Below are 25,609 nucleotides of genomic sequence, written 5' to 3'. Positions count from 1 at the left end.
TTAAAACCTCAGGGAGACTTTCTGTCTGGCTGCCTGTTTCTTTCTCACATTCAGATGCCAAAAGCCTGGCATTAAACAAGATCAAATCAATTACCAGACTTTTTAGCATGTGTGTAACAGAAGCTGTTGGACTGTAAAATCCTCAGAGATAAATCGCTTTTCTAAATTCACCATCACAGCTTCGTAACAAGCCAGACATCTTCAACGCAGAAATCCCTTTTAATTGACCTCTAGACAGCAGTTCCTTGACCACAGCTGTGATTTGTCAAGAGTGGGTTCTCTGTCTCTGTTTGTGATGTTGGAGTCAGCTCTTTCACTGATGAACTTATATATTACTGGTAACACATCAACTAATTATTTCTAAGCCTGCATATTACTAGCATATTGGCATATATACTGTAAGCACTCATGTAGTCTCTGTTTTAATGGAGAAGACAAACATGAATGTGTGGAATGAAGAAAGACTGAATGAATAAAGGACAACAGATCAGATGCTATTAAAATTCAATCACTCCTCTCTCTAAAAACATCCACTGTACTATATTCATCCATTCCTTTGCACAAACAGAGTTTTTTTTTTTGTTTGTTTATGGTCATTCAGAATGTGCAAGTTTAGTTGTTCACATGGTCTGATCCAACGCTTGCTGGATGATTTCATTCATCCCTAGCCTTTCTGGACACCTAGTATCCTATCTTCATGTAACATAACAACTTTTTTAGCATAATGAGGATTTTAATGTCACAGACAGTTGAGCTAGTTTGACCAAATGGCAGATTACAGCGAGCTTTGATGAACTGTGGTTGCCTTGAGTCAGAGTATCAAATTAAAGGAAGCTGAAGCCTTGAAAGCTCGTCATGAGACTCCTGTGTTTGTTTGGTTTTTAAATGAAGAATTGGACATTGACACTGAATCTGCCTAATGATGCAGGTCTTCCTCAAGCTGGCAGTGCACCTGCTATAAGAACATTCTTTCTCATATCAGGCCAAAAGTCTTGTTTTCTTTGCTTTTCTGAAGATTTGTGACAATCATGAGCCAGAGAGAGAATATGTAACCCAAAGGGATGTTGGGAAACGCTTTGTTATAAACAAGCTTGGAGCAAACAGTCATTCACTGTACTGTGTTAACAACTTCCTCATCTGTATTCAGAGCATCTGATTTTAATTAGACTGTGTGTGTGTGTGTGTGTGCTCTTGTTTTTGTGACATATCAGGTATAATGTATAATGACATGGCTATGACACAGGTATTACAAGGAGAGGGTGACTCATGAGGACATATCCATGTCCCCATTTTTCAAAACACTTATAAATCATACAGAATGAGTTTTTTTGAGAAAGTAAAAATGCACAAAGTTTCCTGTGAGGGTTAGGGTTAGGTGTAGGGTTGGTGAAGGGACATAGAATATACAGTTTCTACAGTATAAAAACCATTACACCTATGGGATGAACACACTTTACACTAAAACAAACGTGTGTGTGTGTGTGTGTGTGTGTGTGTGTGTGTGTGTGTGTGTGTGTGTGTGTGTGTGTCGTTTACTCTTCTGCCATCGGTTCACATGCCACCCGCTGATCTGGGTTTCTGCTTCTGTTCTTTCCCAGAGTTCTCTCCTCTTACATCATGTTCTCTCACCTGCCCCTGGCTTTCATTCCATGTCATACTTACATTGTTTTTCATATTTACATGCCTTTCTAGAACATTCATGCCTGAGTTACATATAAAAAGGTTAAAGCCGTGTAATGTTTAATCCAAATTCCATAACTGATGCTGCTACCATTTCACTGTGAGGTTAATTACACTTGAGCACAATATAGCTATATACAATATCAGTTCTGAGGATCGTTTATGTAGTCATTTTATGCGAATTGTCTAGACCTAGAACCATGTAGTAAAACTATATTACTAAAACTTTCTGTAAATCTACTGTAAAAAGATACATTGCTCTGAAAAAAAAACAAACAAACTATGATTTGTAATCAATGAAATCAGAAGTGAAATCATTCTCTAGCTTGAAGTGTTTGCATCCACATATTTGTGTGGAGTATGTTTTCTACTTGGTATTTGTATTTATTTATAAAGCACTTTTCACAACTTCTGGGATCAGTTTTCTGTTATCTGAATAATAGCAGATCTGGTTTAATGTTTAAGACATTTGAATCAAACTGCAGGAAAATACATATTTACTGTGAAAACCGTTTCTGTGTGCTTTTGCATTGATGTGTGTATATCTATTGAGTTTTCTAACACCTGGTCTCTGACCCACACACCTCAGCTTAGTCCTGACTGACTCTCAGGTCAAAGGTTATTTAAGGCTGGGAATAGACCCGGTTTGACTTTATTGAGAGGTTTGCTGATTTATGGCTGCACACGAAGGTTACAGTTTAGTTGGAGTTGAGGTTAAGTCAAAGATGAATGTAAGGGTCAAAGTGTACTGGACATTGAGTCATAACCAACCATCTACATCTGCATCTCATGACCAACCATCAACACAGAAGAACATTTCATCCCAGAGAGAAGACGGCTGCGTGTGTGTTGCTTGCTTTAGCATGATGCAGTGTGTGTGTGTGTGTGTGTGTGCAGTATCGTCACTGATGAACTGTGTGCCACAGGTGAGTTACTCTGTTACAGTAATTACAAGACATCTTGGAGTACTGCACTGATGCATTATGGGGAGGTGTTGTAAGAAGCCTCTCTCTCACTGATGTATAGGCTAGTTTAGAGATGCTTCAAATGTGTGTGTGTGTGTGTGTGTGTGTGTATGAAGGGGCCTTTATCTGGTCCACAGGTGCCTCATTTGCTTTCACAGGACTTCCCGTCTCTCTCTCTCTCTCTCTCTTTCTCTCTCTCTCTCTCTCCGATCGTACCAGTTCCCTCTTGCTTTTCACTTCAGCCTTTTTTTAATCTAAACATCAGAAAAAGATATGTAAAACCAAACACTGTGATTTTCAACAGTTAGTCTTGATTTTCGTCAGTGTGGCTGTTCAAGCTGAGATTAAAACTAAACAAGGCATTTCTGTGAATCCTGTTGTTAAAAACTAGTTTTTTTTTTCTTCAGAATTTGAAAGTTGCTATGAAACTGAGATGTTTGTTACATGCATCTAAGTAAAATAGATTATCAGAAATATTTGGGTTCATGCTTGGGATGTTGATTGGATGCAGGCGGATCGGAATATGAGATTTAAGAGAAAACCTGCAAACATCATGTTTCACAGGAAGATCTAGACATGATTATGAGTTCAAAAATGAAAGGTGAAAAAATTAAACATGAGCATGAATGACACATTTACATGATCTATATCATGCAATTAGATCATTTTAATGGTTTGGGTGGCAATAAAACTTTGTAAGAAACCTGTATAATATGTCATGGGCTGATTGTCACTCAGATCTCTCAGGTGCAGAGACAATCATAAAAGACATAACAAAAAATGTGGAGTGAGATGAGCTGATATTGCAAGCAATTGTGGAACAGATGTAAATAAATGAATGTCTGTATCATTTCATCACGCTTTTATTTTGCCTCCAGGAGGGGGACAACTTCTGAGGCCCATTTTAACAACGAGCTGTGTTTGTGAATCACTAAAGTACATTTAGTTTTCTTCCCGATAGGTGAACATGTTTCAGCGTACGAGTCCTGCTGAGTGTGAATAGTGTCTGCTAGTGTAACCCGTCTCTCGTCTTCTCTCTCAGAACCCATGCGGACCCCCAAGAGTCTGAAGATCGCAGAGACGCAGGCGCGCTTCATCGCCGTGGACTGGGAGTCGCTGGGCTACAACATCACCCGCTGTCACACCTTCAACGTCACCATCTGCTACCACTACCACAAAACCAACCAGAGCAAAGCCGACTGCCTGGAGATGGACCCCAAAGCCCCCCGACACGTGGTGGGCAACCTGCCGCCCAACACCAACGTCAGCTTGAAGATGATCCTCACCAACCCTGAGGGACGCAAAGAGAGCGACGAGACCATCATCCAGACAGAGGAGGACGGTACGAGAACCACTTCCCAACCCTACTGTCCACAACAGCATAAGTCTTTCAGATAACTGTTCAAATGTAAACTACTACAATTCAGAATTCACACATTTTATTGAACAAAAAGGAATACAACAACGTCAGCTCTCATTTTATTTATTCTTCAGGGGAAACTGATTATCTTTGGCTTTTTCTGTGGCATTTCATTCTTATGGCATTTAATTCCTATTTAAAACCGAAGTTGAAGCAGTGTCACAAAATAAGAGATCGATGTGTTCAGTTCAGTGACTGGCTAGAAAGCACAGGTCTGCGTCATCAGGTCCTGAGCGTTTCCCTGCATTATTCTTGAAAATGAACTCTTTATGTCCAGTAACCGAGCTGTTGTGCATGAGATCGCATTGCAGTGGAGAATTCAAATGTTTTGGAATCATCGTTTCACCTCTGTCTAGGGCTGTGCAAAAAATTGTATGCGATTTTCATGCGCATCTCATCAGTAAAGACGCTCCTGTAATTAGAAGTATATCTCAAGCACGTGTGTCAGATCAGGGTTGCCAGGTTTTCACAACAAATCCTGCCCAGTTGCTTCTCAAAACTAGTCCAAAAGTAGCCCAATCGCGTTTCCAGGAGGTTCCCCGATAAAAATTGCTTGGCCCCATACTTCCAGTTACTCACCAAGACATTTGGACAAATCTTGTGAAAAGTCTTCCCAGAAGAGTGGAATATTTTTTAGGCGCAATTTTTTTTTCTAAACACACAAATTTATCTTTATCTGTGTGTTTAGAATGCAGAGTTAATAAAGTCCCTGTTGCTGTAATGGTCAGATGTCACAATACATTTGTTCATATAGATCTCACATCTCAGAAACACACTGGTCTGCTGAGATGTTGTAAGATCAGGTGACTGACAATATGTCCAAATAACCATGTGCGGCAATGGCCCATTTAAAAATGTTTGCAAGATTATGCTGACGGTTAAAGCCTCTCTCTCACAGAAAAACAGATCAAGACGAGTCAGGAATGTATAAATATAACTTTTTTATTCAAAAGAGGAGATGAGCGAGGCAAATGATTCAAATAAGGATAAAGGCAGGAATGTATTGAACAGTTGAACACAAGTACACCTGACAGTCATAAGTGGGTTACGCTGTGAAGATGCTGCTGTGATTTCTTGACACATCTGGGACATGCACATCACTTGCACAACTTTATGTTCTTGATGTGAATAGCATTGCAGCACAATAAAGGCCACCGTCAGCGGCTCCATGGGCTGAATGCTAGCAGAGCCAGGTTTAGGTGTGCACCGGTAACAGGAACACTATTTGTTGTTTTCATCTGCACATATATGCAAATGACTTTTGAAGCTAACGTTTTCTTGTTTTGATGAGTTGACACACTCCTACTAGTGTGCTATCACACCTGCCCCCTTCTTTTGTGTTGTGGTGATGGGCTTTTTATCCTGCAGAATGATTTATAGTGAACGCTCTTATAATGTGTGCAGTCTCACAGTTACAGAATTAATGTTGTGCCCACATTTAATATTACCTATGCAAAGAAATGCATTCTGTATGTAGGCACAATCAAGGGCGTAACTTTGGGTCTACCATTGGGGGGGATAAACTCGCAGCATATTTATTAATTAATTTATTTATTGAATAATTTTCTTGTGTAAAAGGTAACATTCTTATTTGCATAATTTAATTATGCCCCCCCCCCCCCAAAAAAAACGGGTGACTGTATTGGAGCAAACAGCAACTTAAATTACAATTCAGTGACATTGGTTCTCCCTGGCACCCTCTGGCTTTACCTCACAGGACACTGGCAACATACATCTAGCCAGCCAACTCCAGTCAACAAAACTAATCATCAGCTAACTCAGTGTTTCTCAAACTTATCCTTCCATTCCCCACTTCGGAGGTAGAAAAGGGTTCCGAGCCCAACCTGTCTCCAATCACCCCAACAAAATGTTAATAAGATTAACTGTTAAAATGTATTTTATTAACATCAGATTTTAAAAACTTAACATCAAATAACAACAATAAAAACTTTCAAACAGAGAAAGTGAAAGTGCAATTATATTATCACTTTGCATGAAATACGACTAAAGAGTAGATAAATAAAATAAATAATAATTGTGTTTGCATTTAACCTCTTATAACATCAAATTTAGAAACTGAGAAAATACAAGTGTGGACTGACGTTAACATTAGTTGTGCATTATTCATTTTGTCACTTTGCAAAAAAAATAAAATAAATAATAATAATAACTATATATATATATATATATATATATATATATATATATATATATATATATAATTTCAAATTGAACCGGAGGTGGTAAATTCCTAATAATAGTTTAACGTTACGTTTTTTTTTTTTTTTTTTGGGGGGGGGGTATTTTAATAAGATAGATACCTAAAATACGTTGCGAATACAGCTCAACCAAAGGTGTTTGAAGAACAAAACACATCCACTTGTCATGCACATATTTGGCAATCGGAATACGAGATATATCCTGCTATAGCTAACAAATTTGTGAAATTTGAATAAAAAAGGGGAAAAAGGCAGATCATCAGTCATTCAGCGCTGACAAGCAATGAATGACGCGTCTCCATGGGAACCATAAGCGATAAAACGATAAATAACGATCGCCTTGAAAAACTATTGAACTTACGCGTGAAAAGGTTAAGTAAGGCTTACATTTACATGTGTCTTTGTTTTGTTTTGAGTATATGGTCAATAAATAAAGGAATTAAATAGAGGGGCACAAAACCTGTTTGTCATGTCTCTACTCCCCACACTTTGAGAAACGCTGAGCTAATCTAACAGCTAATTTAGTTGGTCAGGATTTTTCTTTTCTTTTTCTTTCTTTTTCTTTTTTTTTTTTTTTTGGCTGGTGTCGACGAACAATGAAAAATCGTTGTCTGGCTGCCTTTTAGTGTCCTTTTCATCTTTCCATCAGCTTTCTCCAACCATTAATCCCAGCGACTGCGCAAAATAGGCTAGTGAACAAATTTGGTAGAGAAAGCCGGTTGGGTAATACCAAGTAGTCGGTGCGGTGGGTACATTAAAGATTATTTAAAATATTATCCTATCTTTTTTGCTGTCAAATTAAATTAATAAAGAAAACGAACAAAAGTATTCATTCTGAATATTTCATGTTATTTTAATTTGAATGATGTGATGATATTGAGGGGGTTATATTAGTTGGATCTGATTTTGGGGGGGGTCATGACCCCCGTAACCCCCCTGCAAATTACGTGCATGGGCACAATTTATATTTGTCATCAAAGCTAATGTCACTCATGGAAGCAGAGGTTTTTGCATCAGAGGTTTTTAGGAATCATGAGAATCATGTTTTTCACTGGTACTGTTCTCAACTTTGTCCCCATATTTGTACTATTTTTTTCTGATACTGTTATGGATATATGAATATAAATTGACTTTATCTGCAGTACAGAGCCACTTGTAAGCAAAAAAGAGCCGCTTCTTTTTGTCTTATAAAGTATCCTGTTACTGTTTCAATGTAAGAAACCACTGTAAACGGCTCAATCTGTGATCTTGAACAATTCCAGACCTTTTTACAAACCCTTCTGACCAATTGTAACCCATTTGTGAATCACTAGCTAAAAAACAGCTACAACAAAAGAAGCATGCTTGACATTATTGCTGAACAACCCAGTCTCATGGCAAATGCGTACCTCTGCAACACGGTCTCACTCCAACTCCAACTCACTGCCCCTAAACCTACCATTTGTCAATAAGACACAATTTATAACAGGCAGATACAAATACCGTCATGATTTATATATATAAAAAATAGGGGTGTAACGGTTCACAAAATTCACGGTTCGGTTCGATACGATACACTGATGTCACGGTTCGGTTCGGTTCGGTTCGGTACGTTTTAGATACAGCAAAATGCAAAAACATCTCAACTTTTCAGAATGCCGCAAGCGCACCGCGGGTCATGTGACAAGAACTAACCAATCAGCTTCATCCTTTCCCATAACAACGTTGAAAACTCAGCCAAGATGAAGGAACAGCTGATCATAGTTGTATATGGATTGCAATTTTGAAATAAATTTAGTAGCAGAGCTACTGCAAGCGATTTTTAGAGCTGCAAATCCATTTATCCTTTGCTGAAATTTCCGCGTCTCATGGAGAGAGCACGTCATTGTTGCTTAGCAAAGACAGACGCCTCATGAGCGCTTCTGCCCGAGCGCTTTGGAAAGGAGGAGAAAGACGCGCTTAGCGTTTTCCATGCGTTTTTAGGAGCGATATGTGAACGGACCCTAAGGCGCTCGCTCACTCAGCACGCGCTGAAGGCTCATTGCAAAATGTCTAATGCATTTAACAGACCAGAAATATAAGATCCTAAAATAACCAACAGGTCTGGTGTTTGGGTGCACTTTGGATTCCCTGTAAGCTATAATACTGGTGTCTAAATGCTGCAGGCATAGTTTGTTGCGTGCATGTTTCTCCTTTTTTTCGTCTTTTCCCAGATACTGACACAATAAGGTGATGTCGGCGTAAATGAGTTGACATGTTTCAAGTATTCACGCTGGTGTTTTTTTTTTTTTTTTTAAAGCAATGAAGCAACCGCGCGAAGCCCTCACTATATAGGATTTTAGAAAGAATGCAGAGCACTAGTGTAGTGTGCAAACTTACCACAGTGTGGATTTCAGAAAGTGTGCAAAGACTTCACGTGCACACTTACCATAACATGGATTTACAAATAATGTTCTAAGGAGGGGCTCTCATGTCACTCTGATCGAGCAGCTCATAGATGGAATCATGCATCTCAAACAATATGTTTGAGAGTCATCTTCTTTTTCTAGTCTGTTAAACGCATTGGCCATTTTGCAACGAGCCTTCAGCGCGTACTGAGTGAGCGAGCGCCTGACTGAGTCATAACATAACATAAACATAAGTTGGTGTTTTTTTCTTCTTCGGGAGTGTCAGGGGCGTTGCCTGTTACGTCGTTTGGGTTATTGGGCTACCTTGTTGAACGCATATCATTATATTTCTCTTTTTTTTTTCCAAATATAATTAATTAGTCCAACGAACCGTTCGGTATGCATAATGCGTACCGCGTACCGAACCGAAAGCGTCGTACCGAACGGTTCAATACGAATACGCGTATCGTTACACCCCTAATAAAAAATATATAAATAATAATAATAATTATTATTATATTCCAAGTCTTTCGGGGCAAAACAATTTATTTGTGAGAGGAATAGACACGATCGCTGTCTCAGTCCGCCGTAAATCTCTTCCTGTGTGCTGTCTCTTTGCGCAAATTAAAAAAATGGTGCCAGAAGAAGTCATTGGCTCTTGTGTGTCTTGTGACCGATTGTGTGCTATGGGAGGATCTTTGGGAGGATCTTTTTGAATGAGACCTGATGTGAGTGTGTTAACAGAGCGGGATCATTTTAAGCAATTAAAACCTTAAGTTTTACTCTCTTCTTTGCATAAAGGTATCATATGTCTTCTGAAGACTTGGAATGCAATACGACATGTTTGGAAGGCTTTTACTGCTTGTTTATGGTAAACCATTAAATTAAGACAAACAACCGAAAACAATGGAGGACCATGTGCTTCAAAAAATGTGTACCTTGGGTTTCAAAAAGCGAGGCCTATATGACAAGTTGGAGTGAGACCGTGTTGACGTCTGGGTACTTTTCTGCAACACCAGTTCCTCTTCAGGAACTCGAGCTGCGTCGAAACGCTTTGGGGAACGCGTTTAGAGTGAGCGACTCTGAATATGATATCTAATCTGTCTTATAGAAGAGTGTGACGTCACGGGCGAGGTGACGTAAGCGACCAGGAAGCTATAAAGGCACGAGCCGCACAGCTGGCTTCAGCTTCTGCGTTTTCAGCAAGCGCTCTGTGTGTGCATGTCAATCTGTCTTGTCAGTCTTATTTATTGTTGTTTGTCACTATTAGCTCCTCAAAGAGTAAGCAATAGTCAAAGAGCAAAGCTAAGACGAGACATCTGAAAGGCGAATCCAGATCGCGTTTAAGATTGTGTGTTCATCGCGAGTGAGAATACACGGTCTGTGCGCGGTCTTCCTGGGATTGAGGCACGCTGTTTCGGCTCTTGAGGGAGCCAACTGCCTGCATTGGTACAAGCCAGTGTGGACGCTTCGATCCTGGAGGACTCTCTCGAGGGGGGGAGCCTTCGCCAGCATTCCTCGCGGTGTCGGTCCTGCTTTCGCTGAGGCGGAGCGGCGCCTGCACTCGCTGGGTTCGCAGATAAGATCTGCTGGAGGGTAGGGAGACGGGCGCATCCCTATCTCCTACCTCACCCGCCAGATCTGCCCGATCTCCAGGTGCGGAAGCCAGAGTGCTGCGGTCCTTCCCCCCGAGTGACGGCCGTGACGCACCGCCTTTTTTTCTCCGAGGAGATTAAAACGGAGGGCGTCGATGAGCTGGCAGTTTCACAAACATATTATGCCTAACTGTATAACGAGCAGCATTAATGAGGAGCGCAGCTCACGCAGTCAGCTCTCGAAATAAAAAAAAAAATAAGGGGGCTGACTGTGATTCTCGCATATCTAAGGATGGGGCGAAGACGGCTCTGTCTATCGCCACCCGTATTCCCTAGATTTAGAGTTCATCTCGAGGTTCGGAAGCACACGAAGCGGTTCCTTCCCCCTCTGTGAACTCGCAGCTGCAGCTACTTATCTCCGAGGAGATTTATATTGTTTGTGTGACTAGAGGCAACGCGTGTACTACATCATTTTCAGTTTTGATGTAAATCTTACCAAATCCAGACCGTCTTTACTCATCTGATTGGTTAACTGCATTAATTCTGAGGAAATAAATTCAGTATCTGACTATGAGAAGTTAGATATGAACTATATTAACAATGCAGACCGTGTTTACTCGTCCTGACACGTTTCGGTCACGACTGCAGAGGGCGGCACCAACTGGGGTGGAGCGGCGTACACCACATTACACGGTTCCCGTCTCGCCTCAGCGCCCTCTTCTAGACCCTGCCAGTCTTCCAGGGCGCAGCGGTCCCCAGCGAGCATCATTCTCAGTATTTTCCGCCCGTGCGTGTAGCGCGGCTGAGACGCTCGCTGCTCCTGTGGGGGCCTATTACACCAGAGGTCAGTCTCGAGGGACTGATTCCCTTAGTAGATTATTTAGCAGCGTGAAAACTACTGCCAAATGTATCTAAATGGGTCCTGCACGCAGTAGAAAAAGTTACCGTATTCAATTCGGCTCTGTACCGCCGATATTTAACGGGGTCATTTCGACGATGGTCGGCCCCGGGCAGGGTCTGGTTATGGAACAGGAAGTGAAACCCTATTAGAGAAGGAGGCCATCGAGGTGGTCCCTTCTCAAGACAGGGAGTCCAGATTCTACAGCTGGTATTTTACAGTTCCAAAGAAGGATGGGGGGTTGCGTCCGATTATAGACTTGAGGGTCTTAAATCATTCAGTTATGAGATTGAAGTTCAAAATGCTCACGATCAAGCATGTTGTAGATCAGATCAGGTCCGAGGACTGGTCTGTCACAATATATCTCAAAGATGCATACTCCCACATTTCCATCCTTCCACAACACAGGAAGTTTCTGAGGTTCGCTTTCGGGGGCGAAGCCTACCAATATCGAATACTTCTCTTCGGCCTTGCACTCTCACCCCGCATGTTCACAAGATGTGTAGACGCGGCTCTGGTCCCCCTGCACATGCAGGGTATCCGCATTCTCAATCACATCAACGACTGGTTGATTTTAGCTCAGTCAAGAGCAGGTTGCGGCTCGGAATCGAGTTGTCGTTTTCGCACATATGGGGGAGCTGTGTTTGAGACTGAACGCCAATAAGAGTGTGCTTTCTCCGGTTCAGAGAACCACCTATCTAGGCGTAGTATGGGATTCGACCGCGATGCAGGCACGATTGTCCCCTGCTCGTATCAAGTCGATACGCATCTCAGTCGAGAGAGTCAAAGAAGGCCAGTCACTCACTGTCAAACAATCTCAGAGATTGTTGGGTCTGATGGCAGCTGCGTCCAACGTGATACCTCCGAGGGGCAATCTACTTCGCACTATCAAGGTCACGCGGCACTGCCTCCGTGCCTTAGACATGTGGAAGAAACCTTGGTTCTTGAAACAGGGCCCGGTGCTGGGAGCTCCTTGTCGCCGTGTAACACTAGCGACGGATGCATCCCTCACCGGCTGGGGTGCAGTCATGAGTGGCCACCCTGCCCGTGGTCTGTGGAGCGATCGCCATCTAACATGGCATATCAATTGTCTAGAAATGCTAGCAGTTTATCGTGCACTGAAGCACTTCCTCCCAGACCTGAGGGGTCACCATGTGTTGGTGCGCACCGACAACACATCGGTGGTCTCTTATATCAACCACCAGGGAGGTCTGCGTTCACGCCCTTTGTACAAGCTGGCGCACCAGATCCTGGTGTGGTCCCAGAGCAAACTCCTCTCATTAAGAGCAGTATATATTCCTGGGAAACAAAATATGGGAGCAGACATACTGTTGAGGCAGGGGCCGAGGCACGGGGAATGGAGACTTCACCCACAAATAGTGAAGCAGATATGGAGAATATTTGGCAGGGCTCAAGTAGACCTATTTGCATCTCAAGAGATGTCGCAATACCCCCTTTGGCTCTCCGTGGGAGGTACCGATCAGGACGGACCTACTCCCGCAGGCGCAGGGTACGATAATTCATCCTCGCCCGGAGTTGTGGAAGCTGTGGGTGTGGCCCCTGAGGGGGCACAACTGTTAGCAGCCGGTTTCTCAACCAAGGTTGTTGAGACCCTTCTCCAATCAAGAGCTCCCTCAACAAGGAAACTGTACGCCCTGAGGTGGAAACTCTTCACCTCATGGTGCAGAGACCACCAGTTAGACCCAGCAAACTGCCCGGTTGGTACAGTTCTGGAGTTTCTACACGCTAGGCTCTCTGCAGGGTTGACCCACTCCACGTTGAATGTCTATGTGGCGGCTATTGCGGCCTACCACGCCCTTCTCGATGGCCAGTCTCTGGGAAGACACCCCCTAGTTACACGTTCCCTTCATGGTGCGCTGAGGCTGAGACCTCCAGTACGGTCCCGTGTTCCCCCCCTGGGACTTGGGTGTGGTGTTAGAGGCTCTTTACAAATCTCCATTCAACCAATTCAAGATATCTCAGATAGACATCTGACTCTTAAAACTGCCTTTCTGTTGGCCATTACCTCTCTGAGGAGAGTAGGAGATTTACAGGCCCTCTCAGTGGCCCCTACCTATCTTGATTTTGCACCTGGCATGACCAAAGTGTTCATATACCCTCAAGCGGGATATGTTCCTAAGGTGCCCTCTATCACACCACAACCTGTAGTGCTGCAGGCCTTCTGTCCTACTCCCTTTCGGGAGCCCGACCAAGAGAAGCTAAATTGTGTGTGTCCAGCTCGAGCGCTGGATGCATACGCCCACAGAGCTGCCCTGTGGAGAAAAATGGACCAATTGCTTGCATGCTGCGGTCCCCCCAAGAGGGGTTTCCCTGCTTCTAAGCAGACTATTAGTCGTTGGATAGTTGAGACTATCAACGCCACTCTGAGCCCTCTGGTCGTCCCCCGCTGTCGGGAGCCAAGGCTCACTCTACATGGGGTATGGCGGCCTCCAAGGCCTTTCTAGCAGGTGCGTCCATGCTGGACATCTGCAATGCTACGGGGTTTCCACGCCTTCTATGGCTTAGTTTGGTAGCCCGGCAGCGTTGGTACTCGTTCCCCAAAGCGTTTCGACGCAGCTCGAGTTCCTGAAGAGGGAACGAGATGCTGCGTCTCGATGCCATACCCCCGGCACCCCTGCCGGCGCTTGCTGGTACTCGAAGCTGAAGCCAGCTGTGCGGCTCGTGCCTTTATAGCTTCCTGGTCACTTACGTCACCTCGCCCATGATGTCACACTCTTCTATAAGACAGATTAGATATCATATTCAGAGTCGCTCATGCTAAATGCGTTCCCCAAAGCGTTTCGACGCAGCGTCTCGTTCCCTCGAGGAACTAGGGTTACATACGTAACCTAGAGACGTTTTACGTACCTTATTGATCGTTTCACAGCAGTTTTAAAGAGAAATGTCCACTGAGTGGCGCTAAATCACAGGTTCAATACGTGAATCCTAGCATGTTTTTATTACGTTTATCTAGGTATGTATTGCTTGGTTTTTATTACGTTGCTTCTGGTACGTATTGCGGTGGTTCAGAATTCAAATATCCAGGGACTGTCGCTAAAAGTTAATGCTCTATCGTGTTGGAAATATGTCCTACACCAAACCCAACCCTAAATATAACCGATAGTGTTAACAACTGTAAAACTGGTATAAAAGCGCTTTAATGCAACTGTGGAGTTTTACTGCCTCTAGTGTTCATTTCTTTTGGAATCAGTGATATATATTTATTGGTACGTATTGTGCATCTTGTGAAAAAGTGCCCCCAGGTACGAATTTGCCATGAGACCTGGGTGTTGCTGAAATATCATCCGGGTTTGTATACAGTAATGTTCATCGTCAGATAAAAGCATGTTTTTCAGTAATGTCTTATTGGAGCACCGCTCATGCGCCAGTGAAAAGGGTCTAGTGACGCCTCCGTTGCTACACATCAGCCTCATTTTGCCCATAAGTCCCTCTGTTCATATACTGGTATCAACACTGGTCATCATAAACACATATCAGTTTCTAGCTTAAAAATCCAATAAGTCTTAAATAAGACACTCAAGCGTCCAATGTTATCCTCTTGTTGAAGCCAGTTCTGCTTGCTTTTAGTGCTGGTTGAGTGTTCATTTCTCTCGTCGTGTGTGTGTGTGTGCGTGTGTGCATGTGTGTCTGTGCTGTAGTGCCCAGTCCAGTTCCCAGGGAGTTTGTGAGAGCGACTCCATCAGAGGATAAAATCTCACTGCAGTGGAAAGAGCCTCTGGAGCCCAACGGCATTATAACCCTGTATGAGGTAATGCTGCCAGTGTCTTATTCCAATCCTACTGTGTTTGTGTGCAAACCTGAAGGCTTATGTATCAAAAGCACACACTCTCTTGCATCTCTGTATTTTATAATGAACTGTCTCTATATATATAATAGATTTGTTTCAGCAGTGCTGTCTTCTGTTCTGCTGTCTCTAGATCAGCTACAGTAGCGTGCATTCGTTCGACCCGTCAGTGCCGCTGTTGCGTCCGCCTGTTCTGGTGTCTTTACCAAGGAACACGTCACGTCACAACTTTACACAGCTGCATTCTGGAACCACCTACCAGTTCCTGATCCGGGCCAGTACCAGCAAGGGATACGGACCCCCAACCACACTCAACGTCACCACCAACATATCAGGTGTGCATGATCAAATCTGATCCCATTAGTGCTGTGTCAAGATCTCATATATCGCTTACACAATATTTATGTGGAAACCAAGATACAGTTTAAAAACAAGGTACTGTTTTTTGTTAGTATGTTTTTAAATTGCGATCTTAAATTATAGGCTGCATTCAGCACAGTGAGCTGAAATGGATGTCAGAGCATGCTTCTTTGTTTTGCTAATGAGCGATGAGGAGCGTAACCTCATCGCCTGGGCCTCTGGCTTTTCACTCTACTGCTCTGAGATGTAATACATACATGATCAGGGGAAATACGCGTTTAGAGCTTTTCAGAAATCCATCACTATAGATTTGTTGAGAGCGAGAGAAGTGTAGGTGTAGAAAACAAATCATACATGGCACAGGAAAGCAAAAAAAAGGCTTTAGAGAAAGAAGAGGAAGACAAATCGACATAAGTATTGCTTCTACACAGAAGCGTAGAAGGGAGGGGGTCTGTGTTCAGAGTAGAAAAAAAAAGTGCTAAAATGACAAAAACTAGAAATGAAGTAAAAACACATCAGGGTTAACTACACCTACAAATAATTAATGACACAAGCACATGCCAAAATGCCTAAAACTAAAGTGAAAGTGAAATATATAAAAAAGCTAATTTCAAATATTAATAAATACTATAATAGTATATAAATAATTCTAATATAAAATAAGTTGTCACTCATGTCCTAGCAGATGCTAAACACTGCTGTTACTGCATTTGCTCGTTTTATAGTGTATAGATGCTTTGTTACGAGCATTTTATGATTCTCATTGTTTCTGTGCAGACTTGTTTTACTGAAGGCTAGCTGACTTTAGCTCAGCTACTTTACCGTAGATTGTGAATACTCAAAGCTTCCTCCACACATGATGTAATTGAGGGAAAAATGGTGACCCTTTCACTCTTTCTCTGTGTGTGTAGCACCTACTCTAGAGGAGTACGATGGGTCGGAGGCGTCCCTGAACGAGACGGCCACTACCATCACCGTCCTGCTGAAACCTGCCCAGGCTAAAGGAGCTCCCATCAGGTGTGTGTTTGTGCCTCCTCGGTCACCTCATATCCTCCATCTCAGACTTCCTGTTGCTGCTGTAGTGAGCCGCTGGTGACATTACTGCTCCCATATTCACTTCCTGTGATTCTCTGCTCATAAACTCTCCACTTCTGTCTCTGTCTTTTTCATCTGTTCAATATTCCTTTCGACGCTTGCACAAAGATCCCTATTTGATCTGAGCCATGCCTGACTCTTCCTCCTCCTCCTCCTCCTCTCTCTGTTTGACTGGTTTGAGGCTCTGTGTCACAGCTGGGCTTCAGAACAGTCTTTCAGTAATTTAGCTGACATTGTGTCAGACTCATTCCTGCAGCCACACTCAGATGGAGGAAGAGAGACTTATTTAATTATTGTTTAAATACAGAGAAGTAAGGACAGTGCAGAAAAACAGGGATGTGACGCACATGAGCGTTTTCCTGGAGATATACTAATCAGGATGATTTCTACAGTTTTTCAAGATTTTTTCTTGGAAAATTGAGGCCTGTTGCTTAAATGTGTTAATTTGGTGTGATTAACTGATCAAATAATTAAGGCATTTAATGCATCCGCCCCGTCCATTGATGATGAACATGATGCAGAACAACAGCTGACTACACGAGGAAGTCTAATAGAATGCAGTTATATGAGGGCAAAAAAATGACCTTTTATTGTTTTAGTCTTATATTTATATCATATGATATAGTTTAGATATACCAGACAACCATTGCTGTTTTGTCTTTTTTTTTGAGATGCCCGAATGATTGCAAATGTGATACTGATGTTATACAAGTTTAATATAATATTAACAAGAAGTTAATATTGTGTTAAATATTAGACACAATGTTGTCAGAAAATGCCTGTTTTTGCCTAAATAATAAAGTCACAGCAGAACTGTGTGTGTGTAAGCAAAAGACACCGGTGATTTGTTTGATACAAATATATAACTCTGTAATACAAATAAAGACAATGATTCAGTGATTTATTGTTAAAGACAGTCACATGAATCAATGTTTGAACAAATCGGTTAAATGAGTGATTCAGTGACTCTTTAATTAAGACAGTGACTTGCTGCCACCTACTGGTGGTTTTAATTTCATATTTAGGGTATAATTATATATAAATATATTATTTAGATGAAGCTTCTGAAAATTGCACAGCCCCATTGCAGTATAATTTGTAAAATGTAGTACATTCTATAGTGAATCAAAATATTTCTTTCCAAATCTACTTTTATGTCCATTCAGAGCTTTTCTCAGCTTTACACAATATTTTTGGGTGTAATTCCTCAGCCCAAACTGATGTGTATTCATTTGACTAACATCGTCATCGGCACACCATGGTGTTTAGTGAGCGGTGAGCACATACGTGTGTGTGTGTGTAGACGCTCTCATAGGAAGCGCATGGATGGGGGGGGGGGATTGTGTCCTCCAGACTCCAGTAAGAGCCGGAATGAATGAAACACCTTTGACTAGAGCTTAGATGGATTAAAGGTGAATATCCCAGCTCCCACTGCGAAGTATCATCCCAAATGTATTATTTTGTGTGAAGACAATGATGGCATTATGATTTTGTGAGCGTGATTATGTGAGAGAGAGGAGCGTTGACTCGGGTCATGTTCTGTCTGTCATCACCAGCGCCTATCAGATCGTCGTGAGGGAGATCACCCCGCACCGTGCACGGCGGGAGGCCAGCGGCGGGGAGTGTTACCGTGAGCCGGTGTCCTATCAGACCGCGGCCAGCGCTGGGCTGCCGTATTACTTCGCTGCAGAGCTTCCTCCCAGGAATCTCCCAGAACCGCTGCCGTTTACTGTGGGAGACAACAAGACGTACCACGGCTACTGGAACGCCCCGCTCGCCCCCCGCAAAAACTACAACATCTACTTCCAGGCGGTCAGCAGCGTGGAGAAGGTCAGCAGACGACAGTAAACAAACACACAGTGACTAAGAGAGTGTGACAGGACTGTCCTTGAGCTGTTCAGGCCCTTTCACTGGAGCATCGTGCGTTCTGTTGCAATACATGTGATGCTTTGACTGTTAAACAGATCACAAGGTCAATCACACCTCTGTCAAAGAGCGAAAAATAAATTAAAAAAAGAAAATATAGCCTTCCAGTGTTTTGACCTTTCACAGCTCAGAGTCTTTCAAACTTGCATTGAAATGTTTTCACATGTTTATGTGCTTCTGCTCTACGATTAATAGAGTTTTGAGAATTAACTGTAAATTGTTCTTGTTCTTGTTTCAGGAGAGTAAAACGCAGTGTCTGAAACTGGCTTTTAAAGGTGAGCGCTTCGAGTTTCCAGCATGCATCTCCTGCACTTCTTCTATCTCTCTCTGTCTCTGATGATATGATGTAAGAGCAGCTTCAGTTCTGCTGGGGACTGGACATTAGATGGACTGCATGTGTTTGTGTATATAAATCAGTCTGGAATGTGTAGATAGTTTGAAAATTAAATTGATTGATTATGAATTAGATCATAGTTCAAGAACTGTATTGACATTTCAGCCATACACATGCATACAGAGGAACTAAATGTTGTTTCAGCAGGTCTATAGCTTAACAAAAGACTCGAATGACTGTAGAGCTCAAGTATACTGCAAAAATGATAGTTATAAAAATATCAATTAGTGGTAATGTGCTGATACAGAAGTGGTAATATTATAATAACTCTATTTTGGAACTGATTGTCGAGAGCTGAAAGTAGTAGTGCTCAGTCCTGTGAGAAACAGAGTGATAACTTTGAAGATACAGCTAATGAACTAAAGGAATAATACATATCCACAGTACCAGGAGGCTGAAGAGCTTGACATGACTCCGTCCGTGTGACGTGATGCTGGGATGCCGCTTGGGCTCAAAAGTACAAGTTTGAAACTAGAGAAGAGACAACAGTGTAAAGTAATGTTAAGACACAGCTGTCATACCGTATCTCAGGACCACATTTCTAATAATATTTCTATGTACTTTTAAAATAAATGTGGTTGAAGTTTCATCATTCATAGTTTTATACGTCTGCTTCAGGATTGTACTCACAGAGTTAGTGTTATCAGGTCAAGCATTGTGTTTTCTGTTCCTTAATATCACAACCCAGAAGTTATCTTGTAAATTTTTACATGGCATTTTGTCACGCTAGATGTCAGATAGTTTTGTTGTTGTTGTTGTTTTCTGCATGGAGAGATGTGTGTGTGTGTGTGTGTGTGTGTGTATTGTCAGTGTGCTGTTGTGGTAATGACAGATCCTTCGGCCATGTCTCGTCTGAGTTATTGCGCATTATTTCCTCCTCTGGCTCTTCATTAATTGTTTTTCCAGCAGGAAATCGAATGATAAAAGTCTGCCTGTGGCTCAGAGCACTCCCAGAACGGATTAGATATAGCCCACGTCATGTGTTGTTTAGCAACAAAAATACATTTTTGTTTTTAAGCATGGAATTTTATCTCCAAAATGGACGTAATCCAATTTCCATTGAATTGCTGCTAGTGTCTTTCTTTCAGATCAGACTCATAAGAGCCGACAGAAACAGAAGTATTCAGGCAGGGGGCAGAATGTGTTGTCTGAACCAATCCAGGCCTGCTTCTAAAACCACACAGCGCCGCCGATTAATCACCTCTTAACTCAAGTGTCAAAAATGACTGCCAGTTAGGTTACAGTCTTTGCTTTTCCATCATGTGGGTGAGAGGGACTGGGTTATAGATTGCATTTATACACAGGGATTTTTTTGTCTTATTTTTTTAAATAACCAGTCAAATATATTATTTAACATCACTAAATACATCTCTTTCTACAGGTTAAATCAGGTAGAAATAGCTCTTTAAGGTAACCACTGCAAGATGTTTATAATAGAATAACCCTCAAAAACAGTACATGAACATAATGATCCAGCAGAAATCCATTAAATATTGACATAGAATAGTGAAATCATTTTACAAACTGTGTGTACATATGACATGCTGTAACAGATCGATACAGGTGGATCTGGGGGAGGTGGAGGGCTTCTGGGACTTTCAAGACTTGCTTAAACCAAACTATTTAAAAGTTAAGCAGCAAGCTCATTGGTGCAGCAGAGGCCAATCAGCTTGTGCCGTGCTGTGATGATGTCACTGTCTGCAGATTGCATTAAGATCATATGTATACAGAACTTTAAACTGTTACATCAAAGTCAGATTGTGATGCGTCAGAAATAATCATTTTCTAACTACATGTATGCACAGTTGTAGCAATATTACTAATATATATATATATCTAAGATTATTTCTCTATTCTAATATAGCTGAATGTTTAATGCCTAGAGTTGAAGACCTATGATTTAATGGATTTCCAGAAACTCTTTTATTTTGCTTCACTCAACGGTACTTTTAGAAATCAATTCAGATGTTTTGAGTTTCCGAGTAATAATGTAATTAAAATAACATTTATAGGTAACACTTTATAATAACTGCACACTATTAATCATTAATTAAGCATTAGTAAACAGATAATTCATAATTTATAAAGCATTAATAGACAATAATAAGCAGTTTATAAATACAGATATAAATGCTTTATTCTTGATTTAAAAGCATATCTATAATGTGTTTAATAATTGTATTTTCATACTTTATTCATGATCAATTTATCATTTCTCAATGAAGTATAGCATTATTTACAAACCAGTTATTTAGGAGTTGCCAGTGATTCATTAGATCACAAGAAATGTAGTAAATTCAGGTAGTTATAAAGCATTTAGTAGTGGTCAGTTAACTATTTATGTGAGCTCATCTAAAGTGAGGATTATTTATGCCTTGTAAAGCATTTATAAAGGATATTTAAAGGCTCAGTTATCTTCTAAACAAAAAACAGAAACAAACACAACACAGTGATACAGAACATAGAAATATTTATAAGCCTTTAAATGTCATTTGTAAAAGCTTTACAAGGCATAAATAGTCCTCACTTTAGATGAGCGCACAAAAATAGTTAACTAACAACTACATATGTCTTATAACTACCTGAATTAACCCTGAATTACAGTAGAAATACATGTTAATAAACCATTTATTAACACTATAAGTAACTATTACTATATGTCTGAATAAAAAGATGAATGCACATTTAAATAGTTTATTAATCAGTTACTTACAATTTCTAAGTGATCTTATGAACCACTATGCTATATTAATTTAGAAATGATAAATTGATCATTAATAAAGTATGAAAAAACAATTATTAAATACATTATAGATATGCTTTTAAATCAGGTATAAATCATTTATATCTGTATTTATAAACTTTGGTGATGAAGGAGCAGTGCATTAGGGCAGCAGTGATCTGCGTCTTGGTCGTTTCACCCCAGGCTGCTCTCTCGCCCAAATGTGCTGTAAAGAACAGAGAGGCCGTGTGATGGGGGCTTGGCTTTTGTTTGAGTGTTATTGTTGGGTAGAAAGAGTCTGTCCCCCAGATCCAGAGGCAGGAGAGTACAGCTGATGGCTTTATTTAAGAGCCCGTGTCAGCGGGTCATTGCCTTATCACTCTTAAAAGCTTATAGTAGAGCTTCAGGACATACCGGAGATCCATTTACTCCTGCCGCCCAGACAGATCGCACAATGTGGCATTTACAGGCAAAGCCATGAGTGAAGTCAGCATCCAGACCGCCATAAATGTCATCCGCACCGAGCTGGAGTTCAGCAGTGCTTCGGATCAATACGTGTAGATGCTGTAATGATAGTTTTACTGTTAGAACGGTGTGCAAGAAGTATTTCAGTCGGCAGTGATGTGTTTCTGACAGGGTTACAGCCCCGAAGCACCACTGCGGTACACTTACACTGGAGCAGACGTGAGTAATACTGCTTGTGCTACTGCTGTGTAAACTTAATATACAAACACAAAATAATTCAGTCACATTTAACTTTATATAAGTAATAATCGCAGAATAACGCAGACAGGGTGAGACACGGAGGGGTTGTTCTGCAGTAACGACCGGCTAGAAGTAGATAATCGCTCTTATTACATGGCTAGGGCAGGGTCACTATAGAGTCATGTATTCCACAGAGCCGTGCAATAAAAACACATCACATTTGAAACATTACAGATCTACAGCTGCTTCCTTTTCCGTGCCATTTGGGAAGGAATAGAAAATAGTTGAAAGCACCCTCTTGTTCTCCTTTTGATTGACAGGAAATAATCAACCCTGGTCACTGGCAGAAAATTGATTTTATTGGCTGATGCCAATTATTGGCCAATACACCGGTGCACCCCTGATAATTACACATTTAAAATATATTAACTTCAAAAGTATCAAATAATAGACTAATGTTTAAATCATCATTTAAATGTGCTAAAGTATGTTAGTCAACACATCAAAATAAGTGCATGAGGAAAGATTGCAAACATGGGTTAAAATGTAGTAGAAAGTGAAATTGATAATTTTACATTAATACAAAGTAAAAGTCATAAAAGCGTCATTAAGTGGTCTATTATTTCAATAATACTGTATGGTCTGTATGTAAAGTTTTTAAAAAAGAAAAAAAAAATCCCTCAAGATTTGAGGTACACATCCAGTTCAATTAAACACACTTCTTTTTCACAAGGGAACCCCAATCAGTTTGTATTTTAAACCACCATAGACAGACACAGCCATTCACGCAGAATTCCCTTAAAATCTGTTCTCCACTGCAGTGTGTTTAACAGGCCTGGAGAATACACTGTATAGTCCCAGAGGTTTTACACTCGGTTCTTTAGGCTGTGCTCAGAGGCAGCGTCTTCTCTTTCAACTGTTTGATGCTTTTATTTTTAGAGCAGACGCATTTGTGTGTTCTGTTGGTGCCAGGTAATAATATCAGCGTTCAACAATGGAATGATACTGTGCTTGTCTGCCAATGTTTGGAGAAACATATCCGACAGTCATTTTCAGCCCATTCTGTTATGCTTTGGCAGCGAGAGAAAGACATCACACAGCAGACTGATGGCATCTAGGCTTGTGTAAACCAGCAACAAATAAAGCTAATGTTGTGGTCAGAAGACTTCCGGCATGTCTCCTGGAACAGGATCTTGTAGAAACGGTTGAAACAGGTGCATTCATGGCATTCATGTTGATGGCCTTGGCTTTGTGGCTACTATTTTGGCTTCCTAATAGGAAAATAAAATAATACTAGTGATTGGTCATATTTTGAGTTTGAGCTTGCATTGGAGCATGTGCACTGACTGCTAAGCCATGGCTCCAGATAAACACTTATATGAGGGAACTTGACATTTAAAAGATTTGCTGTTTCTCTTCAGGGGCCACAGAGGAGCCGGAGGTGATTCCAGACCCGGCCAAACAGACCGACCAAGTGGTGAAAATTGCTGGCATCAGTGCAGCCGTGCTGGTCTTCATCCTCCTGGTGCTCGTGGCCATCCTGCTGGTGAAGAAGAGGTAAGGCTCTGTGAATGTGTGGCGTTACAGTAGGCTTGTGTTGGCATCCTCCTTCCACTGCCATCTCATCACATCATCAGCCGCAGGGGCCCTACACACCGCCCCGGGGTCTTCTAGTGTATCAGGACGAAATCTCAATTAAAGCCATTACAAGAGAATCAGATGCACACATGTACAACTTCTTGTCCTGGAATCGTGTTATCCTCCTAACAGATGCCTTCAATTAATTATTTAGCCCATTTGCAAACCTTTTTTTAATATAGTGATGTGAACATTTTATTGTATCTGGTGGTGTTTTATAAATTTGATGCATAATTTATGCCTTAAGTACACACACATTCAAATACACACAGCCGTTCAAAAGTTTGGGGTTGGTATGATTTTTGAATGTCTTTGAAAGAAGTGTCTTCTGTAATATTATAACAGTTTAAACGTTTAATTTAGTCCTGTGATGCTCTGCTGTATTTTCAGCATCATTCCTCCAGTCTTCAGTGTCACATGATCTTCAGAAATCAGAATAATATGATGATTTCCTGCTCAAGAAACATGAAGATTATTATCAATGTTGAACACAGTTGTGCTGCTCAATATTTCTGTGGAAACTGTGATGCACTTTATTTTTCTTTGAGGAATAGAACGATCAAAAGAACAGCATTTGTTTGAAAATTGTTTTAATATTATAAATATAATATTATAAACACTTGCTGAATCAAAGTATTCACTGTTTTCAGAAAGAAAGAAAAACATCTTACAGACCCCAAACTTTTAAACATGATGCTGGAACCGTTTGATTTCCAGAGAATTCATGAACTCGTTCATGTGAAAAGGCTGAATACACTGCATTTGGATAAAAAAGTCAATGTCACGGAAGCTTTATTTTCCACGTCTGCCTAAAAACATTATTAATAAATATAGTGTGCACATTATTATTATTATTATTATTATTATTATTATTATTATTATTATTATTATTATTATTATTATTGTTTATATGTGCTGGCTCATATATTTGTGGTCAGATTATTAGTAATAGTAGTCATTTGTCTATTATTATGCAGTTATTGATTGATTCAGGCATTATTCTGCTGAAAGATGAATGAAAGTGTTATAGTGTAGCACTGCAGAGTGTGTCTGTGAAGTGAAGATTCACACCAGGACACACACCAGAGGATATTTGATGATAGTGAGCTGAAGGAGTGTGTGAAGCAGCACAAGCTGTTGAGTTCAGATGAGCACGTCCTCTCTCTTCTGTCTGATGGCTCCATCATGTGGTGTTTTCTTCAACAGCAGGCTCCCATTCAGAACAGAACAGAACAGGCTGGAAACATTAGCTGGGATCATTTGCAAAAGCTCTTTTTTATAATTTAATTTGACTAAATGTTTTCTCTCATAGGACTCACATTTGGATTTTTTTTTTTTATATATAAAATAGAGAGTTTAATGCAAGAAAGCTCATTGTGCTCCTTCACAAACAGTGCAGATCCAGAGCAAATCAAACTCTAACCCTAAGCTAGCTGTGTTTTTTATTTGTATTGTTTCTCTATGAATGGGCTTCAGATCCCAGTAAAGCACCCTTGGCCAACATCATTCGACTGATTCTTCATCCACACTTCATTCATTCTGTGCAGTAGTACTCAGAAGGTGCAGGAAGTCGTCCTTCATTCATAGATCAGGGCATGTTAAACTGACAGCTGTTACTGTGGACACAGAATGCTTCTGGCTGGTCCTGCTTTTGTAGAAATACCATATCTGTCTCCCATGATTGCTTTATGACACAAGCAGAATGCCTGATATGAGCTAGTCTTACTGAGATAAAGTGAGTCTCATGTGATTTTTTAGTTTTACTAACCAAACTTTATTTAGGTGGAGTGTACTGCACCGTTAAACACATTTGAACACACA

General features: G+C 41.0%; 1 protein-coding gene across 12 annotated transcripts in view; it reads left to right on the top strand.

The window, feature by feature from the left end:
- LOC113063443 (protein tyrosine phosphatase receptor type K) overlaps positions 1-25,609 on the top strand; it is a 155,931-nt gene that overhangs the window by 107,041 nt on the left and 23,281 nt on the right. For all 12 annotated transcript variants that reach the window (XM_026233833.1, XM_026233832.1, XM_026233834.1 and 9 more), the window contains 7 exons: positions 3,688-3,987; positions 14,803-14,912; positions 15,082-15,283; positions 16,220-16,325; positions 17,960-18,233; positions 18,568-18,604; positions 23,572-23,707. In XM_026233833.1, the coding sequence (XP_026089618.1) occupies positions 3,688-3,987; positions 14,803-14,912; positions 15,082-15,283; positions 16,220-16,325; positions 17,960-18,233; positions 18,568-18,604; positions 23,572-23,707 (1,165 nt within the window). The remainder of the gene's footprint in view (positions 1-3,687; positions 3,988-14,802; positions 14,913-15,081; positions 15,284-16,219; positions 16,326-17,959; positions 18,234-18,567; positions 18,605-23,571; positions 23,708-25,609) is intronic.

Source organism: Carassius auratus, chromosome 45 (assembly GCF_003368295.1).
Source record: "Carassius auratus strain Wakin chromosome 45, ASM336829v1, whole genome shotgun sequence".
NCBI lineage: Eukaryota > Metazoa > Chordata > Actinopteri > Cypriniformes > Cyprinidae > Carassius > Carassius auratus.
Note: the sequence above shows the minus strand (reverse complement) of the source record. Positions and strands in the feature narration are given on the sequence as shown.